An 11,490-nucleotide genomic window follows, 5' to 3' on the forward strand; every position below is an offset into this window, starting at 1 on the left:
TCAGCATGAGGTTTCAGCTTCTTGGCTATTAATTCACTCACCACAAAACTTGCACGCGTAACATTCTCTCCGTCAGCCTGTGGTCTTGTGAAAGCTGCTTGCTGGGCACCCAAACTCTGACGAAGAGCGTTGATTTTATCCACACACATTTGTCCTTTCAACTCGCCGAGTTTAGCATGTTTCGAGCTGTAATGGCGCTCGAGATTTGCCTTTTTCATCACTGCCAGCGCCTCACCACAAACTAGGCACACTGGCTTGCCTTTCACTTCAACAAAGAAAAAATCGTTTGTCCATTTTTCCTGGAATACGCGGCATTCTGCATCTACCTTCCTTTTCTTGAAAGTCGCCATGATTCATCACTAGTCAACATTGCGCGTTCTAGTGTCAACACACAAAGTCACGTAAATCACATGCTTTGTTCACTGACCCTGACATTGACTCGGACATTTATAACAGTCTGTTTTATTTCAGAAAACTAATGGCTGTCGGTCATGGTATCCCTGTTTTTTTTTTTATTCATACTAGTATAAAATGTAACAATTTTATTGCGTTGCGGGCCGGTTCAAATGGCCTTGCGGGCCGTATACGGCCCGGAGGCCGGAGGTTCCCCACCACTGGTTTAAAGGTACAAATACAACTAGAATTCAAATGACCTAACTACTGTTCAGTGTTTACAAGATGTAATTACCCTCAGGGCAGCAGCCTCGGACACCACCGTGGCATACGTCTCCTGCACATCTGAGGGCGCCAAGAAGAGCATCGACTTAAACCTGGGGTCGAAGGCGGATGCAACATAGAGGAAGTTTTTCTCCTCTGCAGACATGTAGCGCTTTGATAGGCCTTCATGGATGGCACGCTTTATGTCTTTGATTAGAGGGGCATCCTCAATGGTGCTGCTGACTGTGTCACTCAGAAGTTGGGCATGAAGTGGAGCAATGATGAAAACAGTTGGGCTTTTCTCCTCGCACATGCTCTTTGTTGCCACCAGCATTGGCTTGAGGGCTTTCACAACCTCTTCTGCATTCCTGATGTCTCCATCAGTCAGGGTAGAGATGTCAGTGGTATTCTTTCTGACCTTTAAAGAAAGAAAGAACAGAACAGAATGGAAGGTTAATTAAAACCAATTTAAAATATATTTTGTTAACGAATTAATATATCATTAGCATTATTATATATCATAAATATATATCATGTTAACAATTTTACATAAGTAACACCAATTTTTAGGCTTTCACAAATGTTCAATAGAAACACATCACACACCACAGATTTTCCATACAATTCAGTAACAAGATAGAATAAACACCTTACCTCTGGAGATAAGTGTGCAGCAGTTACAGCAGGCTGTTTCTCAAGAAACCGGCTGATCATCTCGTAGGCACTGTTTCAGCGGACAACAACATCAGCTATCAGCTTGTGGTGCGGAAGGCCTAACATCTTCTGGTTCTTCTTCAGGGCCTCAGCTGCTGGGCTGCTTCTGTGGAAGAACGTACAAAATCTCCTAATCCTCCCCAGCAGTTGAGCAACATTTGGCAGTTTCAGGGCACGCTGTACTACGAGATTCAACACATGAGCGAAACAGCAAACGTGTTGATATCCGGTAATCTCAACAGCTATGGACATATTCGCTGCGTTGTCAGTAACCACTGCTGGCACTGCTCTTTAGCACTTCTGCCATGTGAGCACCAGTATGACTCTCATACATCGCCCGAGTATGAAGGACGTAGGATTGTGCATCCCAGTTCTTGTCTATGAAGTGAGCAGTGATAGTTACAAAGGACTCGGTGGCCCTTGAAGTCCAGCCATCGCAGGTTAGTGCAACTCGTTTAGCAGACTGAAGTGCATCCTCCACTTTTGCTCTCATCTCTGCATACAATGCGGGAATGGCTTTTTCTGTGAAGTGCTTACGGCTCGGTACCTCGTATCTCGGTTCCAGTGTAGCTAGCATTCGGCGAAAACCATTATTTTCCACCACACTGTAAGGGCGAAGGTCCTTGCAAATAAATTCGGCGATGGACTTGGTGATACTCTGTGCCCTCGGCAACCCAAAGGGAAACTTTGCTCACTGTGATAGCGAAAGAGGTGGCTTTGCAAATTCGTAGTGTTGCTGTTAAATTTTACCTTCGCAAAACAGTTCTTGCAGATTGCATATTCTTTATCCAGTGTTCTCCCGTCATCTGTCTTGTAAAAGCCAAAGTGGGTCCTGACTTTAGAGTGGAAACTTGCGGGTGGGTCTTTGATTTGTTTTTTGCTGTTTGTGTTTTCCGCCATTCTTGCATCTCTTCTCTTCTTCTTCTGTTGTTGCATCTAACTGCTCGACTTGTCTTCTTCACCGGCCGCTGCTTACGCCCACTTTACGGTCTTTACTCTTATTTACGGAATTAGTGCCCCCACAAACAGGGCAGGAGACATGAAGTACTGACGGTGACAACGGGGGAATGGGAATCCATTGAGTGTGTGTTGTAATAAAATATCGATACTTGCCTTCAGTGTATCGATTATTTATTGCGAGAGAGCACAACAATATATTGCAAAAATGATTTTTTTGTCCCTCTTAGGGATTAAGTTTATCTTCCCCTAACCTTATCTAAGTACTTTTAATTGTCAAAATTAAACTATGCATGAACCATACTGTACCAAAACTACAAAGGCACCAGATCCAAAAGGAAATGAATCGTTTTGGGGAACTAATATGTGTTGGTTTGGAAGGCAGTGATAAATTACCTATTTTACTGCTTAGGTGCGAGGACTAGTTTGATTCAACTCTCGCTCTTATCTTTAAAAAGTTTAAAAATTTTCCACACACTGTCTGCTTTAGCCTCAATAGTCTGTTGAGCACTGTGTTCTCAAACGGAGGCTCAAAAGGAGGCCATAGAGATGCCCTCCTGTTGCAACCCGGTCTCACTATGAAGTTGTCGAATACCGACACTGGGTCAGTGACTTCTGGCGTCACAACGACACAAAAAGCTGTCTTCTCATAGCAGGATTATACGGTCAAGGGGAAATGTGGTGGGAAAACAACGAAAGTTAAGGCGGCGGGATGGGTGGAGAGGTGGTGGATTGGTCCAACAACCACTGACTTTCACCAAGGAGGCCAGTATTCGCTTCTGTATGATTGTAAAGCCACACCCTGTTCTTTTTTCCTAAACCCAACCATGTGCATGTGTTGGCTAAACGTAACCATGTGCATTTGTTTGCTGAAGGTAAAAAAAACATCAATTCACAGTGTTGTATCAATGTAGTGCATTTATTTTGAAAGAGACTGTATGCAAACTGTACATTTCCTGTGAAAACCGAAGTGTGCACAGTGACCCAGAACACAGAACCAACACACCTAGGATACCTTGCACGTCATATCTCGACATGGAATGTCCATGACCAAACGTCGATATGTGACAAGGTTAGGGTGAGAACATGTTGCCTGTTGACCATGCCATGCTCACTAGACCTTTTTCTAGAACTAAAACTAGCTTTGGCGTGTTTCTGGCTAGATCTACTCTCTGATGTCCTAATTTTCAATTAGGGATGCACCGAAATGAAAATTTGTGGCTGAAGCCGAAGTCAAATAAAATTAAACGCTTGGCCGAATACCGAGTACCGAATACCGAGGTTTTCATTGGTTTTTGCAGATGAAACCCCTCCAGATTAGTGTTGTCACGGTACCAAAATTGGGACCCACAGTACGATACCAGTGAAAGTATCACGGTTCTGAATAGTATCGCGATACCACAGCGAAAATGAGGCATATGTGCTTTTTGTCATTTATAAAAAGATGAATCACTTTTCTTTAATACATCAATTATATTTCAATGGAATAAATTACTTATTGACTTATTCATTTATTCATTCACTTCAAAAACGGCATCAATAAGTGATTAACATAGGGGGGGATCAAAATAAAATCAAAATCAACCAAAAATCAACCAGCCACCCTCCTCCCCTGACAAGTTAAGAACAGTCCCTTAAGTGCAGTGAGGTTTGTGGACCTTTACCTGCCACAAAGAGAGAAATGTGAACGGCTCGTTTCTCCTCTGACACGTCACATACCTGTGTGCCGCCATGGCTCGGCTGTTCAGGTACTTTTGGGCAGTCATGACGCCCAGAAGAGGAAATTATTGGACCTGGAGCCGGGCTTCTCCGTCGCCGGTAAGCCGTTATCTTGCGCCACGGAGCACTATGGCTGCCGTATTTGACAGGAATGCATTCCTGTCCGTGTCTGTGACACCCGTTCAACCCATATCTGGCAGGATTCACCTTTAGTTTCTGCTGCTGGTTGAAATCTGTACTCGCACAGCGTGCTCCTGAATGATTTCTTTTGCTCGCACAAAACTATTTTTAGTCGCAAATGCGAGTAAAATGCTCTCACCATAGAGCTCTGTAGTGGCTCTGTGCCTTGCTTTTCACTTATTCCACCGAATACCGAATGTGTGTTTTTTTGCAATATTCGACCGAATATATTCGGTTACCAAATATTCGGTGCATCCCTACTTTTAATCTTCTCAGTCTAATCTGTGATATCTCCCTAAATTTCTCTGTGGTTCTTACCAAATGTAAGCCTGGCAGCCACAACATTTGCAGTGGCTGCTGTGTGTTTATAAGGGCAACTGGAGAAGAATCTGGAATCTGAAAGAGCAGGGGTCAATGAGGAGGCTGTGGTGGGTTTTTGCACTGGATATTTTCAGAACTGAAATTCCACAGGTTATTTCTGGATCCATATGCTGGGACATTCTCAAGATGGCAGCCCATCTGTCCACCACACCAGTAAACTCTCTGTAACACAAAAGGTAAAGAAAGTTGAGTAGAAAGAGGCCGTCACTGTGGTTTATCTGAAGTTTTCAAATTATTGCAGATGCAGAAATGACAGCTACTATGTTGCAGTATTCTAATAGAATATCGGGACATTTAGTTGACCATACTCTTTTTTTTACTGTTTACTATTTGCTATTACAGCAAAGTGAGCAAATATTTTAGTTGCATAATTGCTTTAAAAAGATACAAAAGCCAGTGTTGAGTAAATGACTCCAATAGGAGCAGGAAAGGGAGGAACGCCCATAACTTTGCATGTTGGCATGCAATATTAGATCTTTATTTCCGGCCACATCTAACTAGTGCCCTTACATAAGCAGAAACAACAGGTGTTAGCAGTATTGGACAGCATTAAGCTCAGCAGAGGGGAGGGCTCGGAATACATGTCATCCATGCAGTCAAGCAAATTCTCTTTTAGTGTGTCTGTGTTTATGAGTATAAATTTTGTTTCATGTTGTGCCCACTGCTTGTTGTACTTAAAGCTGTTGCCTCAGTGGCCTCTGGTCAGGCGCCACTTCATGTGCTATATTTGACCTCCCTTCCCCCTGGCCTCCTAAAGTGCCTTTGGATCAATGTGCTCTACAGTGTGTCTCTTGGGTGAGTGATCCCAGCCAACAGGATGTGATGGCAGGCCCAGAATGCAACAGGAATCTTGCTTCGATGTTTGCTTTCCCCAATGGTGTATTCAGAGAAGGTTTAATCTTAGCATGTAGGGAGTGGGTAACAACTGCAGGAATGACTGGAACAGCCATGCCCTGCTGTAACTGAAACGTCATAGATCCCATCACATAACAGAAACCTCATAAATGGTAAGATTGTGGGTGCTTGTATTGTGTAACGAGTAAAGTAGCAGTTGTTGGTTTAAAGTTATAGTCTAACATTTTGAGTGTATTTATGTCATACAAGCCTCACGGTTTTGCTTCAGATGAAACCTGTTTGGACTACTAGGAGTCACAAACGCACCTCACAGGAAATGCATTAAATATTTTGTACTTCTGACATTTGTTCTTTGTGGCACATAGATTTATTAAAGACTAATGAAGACAGTCATCCACGGTGGTAATACTGAATTGTGCCTGGCTCAAACTTTGGATCATTTGCTGGAATTTGAATTATGAATGGGGTTGAATATCATGGAAATTCTTAGGATAATAAAGTTAACATTGATTTTATGTGAATATCTTAGAATGTCAAACACCATATAATTAATTTTATCTCAATGTGCATGTTAGATTTTTATATTTCCTGTGTACGAAAGAGAAATTCTGGCCTGACAGTAGCAAGAGCAGAGGTTTTGATGAAATAGGCCACTGCTGCCAGGTGGGGTGTTACAAGACTACCACAAGGCTTTTTATTTAAAGGGGCAATAAGCGAAATTGTTTCACCGCTAGGTTCGCTGTTGTGCACTGCCTGTAGAGCAAAACAAAGTGTGTCATGAGCCGAAATCATTCACTACTCCCTACTACATGTCATTTAGCCTGTTTCTTTAATCCTACTTGTAAACACGACTCTTTCTTCTTCTATGGTTTAATGGCTGCGGGCCGCTGCAGGTGTGTAGACTTACTTCCGCCTCCAGGTGACATATTCTGGTTTGCTGACTTCTGCTGTGTCCGACCCGACCGAGGCTACGCTAAATAGCCATGTAGAGAAAGGCTTTTTTGTCGCTGTTGGGTTCAAATAAATATGCAGATCTTCAAGGGGGGGTGATACGAACTAGGGACAGCTTTATAAATGGTAAAAAAGTTCCGCACAGCTGCTTTAAATGAAAATGCATCATAGGTAAATGATGACTAAACATTTCTAAAAGTGGGAAGACCTTTATATGATTAGGTTGAAATCAGTTTTTGTCCTCATCAACATCAGTAAAAAAGGATGATGTGATAAAGACCAAGGAAATTCTTTGAGTGTTTGTCCCTCAAATATGCAAATACACATCAGCTGTAATTTCCAAGTTGCACATTTGCTTGACATTTGTTTGCCCCCATGTCATTGTGATGAAAACAGCACAGCCCATTCAAAAATATAAACCAAGTCACTGCTCAAATTGCAACAAGAACCATGCTTAGAGATATTGTGTCTACACCATGGATTACTACATGTTTTTGCTCATGTTAAAGCGGTACTTGGGGCTGGAGGGGTGACTAAATGTTCTGCACTCCCTCTGCTCAGTTTTATTAAATAATTCATGCAGGGCTTCTCTTAAATCTGTCTCCTCTACGCTTTGAGGAAATTTAAGTAATATATATTACACATCCTTTGACTGTAACCTAACACTAAAACTCTGAATCGCTATTTCATTCTTATTTTTACCAAGCAGTTACCTATCTGAGTTGCACATAAAATCCCCTCATCCCCTGAATGCTCTTGTTTTTTCTTCCAACTGCTTTTCATTTTATGTGAGTACAAAATGAAGAAGTGGAGCTGACAGCAGGCATCCGGGCTGGGATTGAGCACTTTGAGGAGCAGACACAATAAACCTGCTGGAAAGATAAAGCAGGGGATATGATCTGACATTTCACGGAGGAGATTTGTCATCAGTATTTTTCCCACCTTGCTGTGATTGACATAACATCTTTAGTGGCACTTGTCTGGAATTAGCAGTAATTGACTTTGTGCGATTGACCTCTTTATGCTCGCTAAAAGGCAAAGGGGAAGGATATTGGGTTTTTTTTGTAAAAGGTCTATTCTACGGGGCTGTGACTGTGAGTCATGGGCTGGACCTGACCGTCTATCCCTCCCATATGGTTTGGTTAAAGTCTGACAAGATGTCCCTGTCCAGGGATACTTATAAACCCAGTTTCTCAATGAATTTACATGATATTTAAGTCTTTCGTAGAAGAGGATTTCACATAAATGAGCAGTTTGACCAAGAGTAATACCAATACTGTTTCTGTACCTGTAGTTTTGCAGCAAAATAACAATATTTATGTAAATTCCTGATGGATTACTTTGTAACATGAACACGTATATCTATGGTTTACCTTGTGACTGGTGCGACAGAAGATGAAAAAGCTGCCACCATAAAACTTTTCCAGAGTTATGAATCATGTCTGTGAGTACTTTAAACAAACTGGACTGGATCAACAAAACACCAACAAGTATCAAAGCAGGGTTGTGTGTGAATGTCCACCAAGACAGGTGAACAGGGAGTACAGAGAAGTATTTATGTTGAATGATTATTTCCAGCTCAGCGTGAATGGACCTAAAGGCCCGAACATACTCGGGCGGAACGTACGCGGAACGGACTCCGCGGAGGTGCACCAGTGACTGCTCGGCATGTATTTTTCACATCACGGGGATTTTTCACAGACATTTTTACAGGAAACTACAACGCGGAAGTGCGCTCGACTATGAAAGCCCGAATGACTGCGGACATTCCTCGCGGAGTCCATTCCGCATACGTTCCGCCCGAGTATGTTCGGGCCTTAAGTTTAGCATGTTCCTCAGCTGGAAAAAAAACAAAAGAAGAGTCAATATCTTGTCCAAGTGGCACTGAGATTTTAGAGGATAGATTTACCAGAAGAGGAAAGCAAACCAAGACATGTAATCATATTCAGGGCAAGGCCAGCTGGGGCAGAAATAAGAACTATTGTTTCATCAGCACTTTTTTCTCCCATTTCCTTATAAAGCGGAAGCACATGTAGTGGGAACTGCTAATAGTGATCACATCTGTCTGAGTCAAATTGATCACTATAAGCAGATTATTATAACTGATTTTTTTTCCTTTGTCTTTATTTCTCATGCAGATGACATTCTAATTGTCATTTGTATTACATGAATATAGACTAATAAGAAAGACAACCTTGCTATTTACTGATTTTTATCAACTGTATAAACCTGCAGATTTTTTTTCTGCCCACATTCATTTTTTTGTCTCCATCACTAGCAGCCATAAGCTTTAATGTGCATGCAGTACCAGCCTCAGGTAACAATTTGGAGGCAGATGGGTGATTGCGAGGCAAAGTATGGTCAGAGTTAAGTAAGAGAAATAGAATTACCATAGTTTAAACTCTGTTTTTCCATATGCTGTCATCTAATGATAAAGCAAGACTATTTCCAACACTGCAAGGGTAGTGAAATGTTTTCAGATCTTACTGTGGCTGCATCAGGGGACCACACATGGAGCCTTTCCGATGCACAATGGTCAAAACCCCTAAAATGATGAAACTGATACTGTGGTTTATGTCTCAGTGGTTGAGCATGACTAGTCTTTGAAAACATGGCCTAGCTTTGCTGTGTCTGGGGAATAATTGCCAGTGTCTTGCTGTTATTTGAGGAAATAGATGAAACGCATCAGTTTGTAGGGGAGACCGGGGATGGTTGAGACCCTTTTTGTCTCAGGACCTATAACTTGCTGAAATTTTGTGTTGTGAGTTCTCAACCTTTAGTAGACAGCACCCTATTTTCTCAAATACAAATAGCATATTTTTCAACTTCGCCAACTATATCACAGAATTCATTAATTGATGTCAAACTACTGTCCCACCACAGTGGTAAGTTGTAACAATAAAAATTAAAAATTGCGCAATCACAAAAATTGCACATGAAGAACTGATACATACACTAATTACCACTTCTTACTAAGGTCTAACCTGTACCTGTCAGATGCTCAGTACCTCACATGGAAAGTCCAAAATACAAGTCTGCTGTCTCAGTCAGGTTACCAGTCAGACAACCTCTTGCTGCACATTGAAGACTTTTTGACTGCTGTGTTCCCCACACAGGGCAGCTGTATTTATTCTTTATCTGACATTCTGTATTTATATTTTGTTAAGTTTATTTTTACTTGTTTGCAGTATCATCTAAGTGTCACATGGCAGAGTATTCTTTGGGGACTTTTACGGTCTTTTCTATACACAAACTCACTCCTTTCATTTTTTTTTTCACCAACTCTACTGGCATGCTGAAAAAAGGAGTAAGATAGATAGAGAAATGTGTTTAGTTGTCATTGGGGGTAGTTTTAACACTTTTTTTAAAAAAGTGTTACAACTATCTCCACCCCTGTCAGCCAGTGTTTAGGTAGCTGTAGCAGCATGATGGTTTGAAATGTTTAAAGATGAAATGCCTCACATTTTACCCAAGATACTACTCTCTAATCTAATGCAAGTTAAATCATTCTAATTCCATCAGTATCAGTACTAATCAAAATATAGACTTGGTCCAAAGAATAACTTTAATACCTGAAAATCAGTATTTTGGCAGTTAAATCTGCATACTTCTTCACACAGCAATGGAATTTCACACACAAGGTCAGGAAGGAAGGGGTCATACAATAAATGCATTACATGACCCATAGGTCATCCCCTCTTGGTGAAAGTGGGGCTGTTATAACCATCCCCTATTACTCCCCAATTACTCTGTCTTTGAAATGTAAGTTCTGATGTGGAAGTGTACATTTCTGCTTTCCTCTTGAACAACAAAATACTTGTAGGCTGCTGAGAATATTCTGAAACATGTAAAGGTGGCTTGAGCTTCACAGCCTTGGCTGGAAAACTGGACAGTGGCTCCAGACCATTTAGGCAAAATTGGAGCCCACAGCTCAATTTTCACAGTATTTTATCCACCATCAACCAACAATAAGTATGGCATTGAGGTATTCAAACTATCTGAATGTAACCAGTGTTATATAAATCTAAAACTGTTGTCTCTTTCTCTCTGTTATTGTCTTACAGGACCCCCAGTAAGTAGACCAGACCCCTTATGAGACCTGCATGTGGTAAAGTGACTGCTGACTTTTTGCACTTTTGGTGTGAAGGAGGGGAGGTAAACTGAACACTCTCCCTCGAACATACCCGATGCCAATATAATGCCTTGAGTGGATGCAGTGATAATGTGCAGTGCATTCTATGGCTTATTGTATTTGGCTTATCTTTTTTTTTTTTTTTTTTTTTACATTTTTTAAATTATAAACACATCAAAATAGAAATAAAAAGTGAAAAAAAACAACAATATAAGACAGCAATAAATTAGAAGAATAGATGAGGAGGGAAGGGGGTGTACAATGTTATGAAATCATATATATGATCGTATACATACAAACATGGTCGCATATACACATACATACACGACCATACACGCACACACACACACACACACATAATCACACATATGTATACATATATGATCATATACACATATATACACACGACCATATACATATATACATATGCACAGGTTCACAAAACATGTATGGTACCTGGTACAGCCTTTAAATCATAATAAAGCATGGTTTTAGGGTATTATAAAATCATATTAGTATAATGTCTATTTGAGTCAATAAAAGCACGTACGGTATCCCAGTGTCCTTGTAATCCTTTATCAAAGTCCAGAAGTAAGTTAGTAGCACGTTCCATACTTAATAAATCCAAATAGTCTTTGAGCCATCCAGACAAAGCAAAACAAGAAGGTTTATGAGTCTTCCAATTCATGAGAATGATTCTCTTTGCACAGGGTATCCGCGGATCCTTGAAAAGTCTTAAAAAGTCTTAAATTCATGTATCTAAAAGTAAGGCCTGGAAATGTCTTAAATTCATTAGAAATGTCTTACATTGGTCTTAAATTCATTACTCAAAGGTCTTAAAATTGTTGCGGAAGGAATATTTGATCTGACTTTATTTCTTTTCTTTTTTTTATTCTCGCGGCACTTTTCTGTGAGTGTCCATGCGCTGTCCAATAACGGTGCGC

General features: G+C 40.9%; 1 protein-coding gene across 1 annotated transcript in view; it reads left to right on the plus strand.

Moving 5' to 3' along the window:
* The window catches only part of LOC126406518 (collagen alpha-1(XIII) chain-like), a 349,158-nt gene that overhangs the window by 139,457 nt on the left and 198,211 nt on the right, over positions 1-11,490 (plus strand). Inside the window, exon 3 of the mRNA XM_050070828.1 lies at positions 10,479-10,486. Within this exon, the coding sequence (XP_049926785.1) occupies positions 10,479-10,486 (8 nt within the window). The remainder of the gene's footprint in view (positions 1-10,478; positions 10,487-11,490) is intronic.

Source organism: Epinephelus moara, chromosome 19 (genome assembly GCF_006386435.1).
Source record: "Epinephelus moara isolate mb chromosome 19, YSFRI_EMoa_1.0, whole genome shotgun sequence".
NCBI classification, from domain to species: domain Eukaryota; kingdom Metazoa; phylum Chordata; class Actinopteri; order Perciformes; family Serranidae; genus Epinephelus; species Epinephelus moara.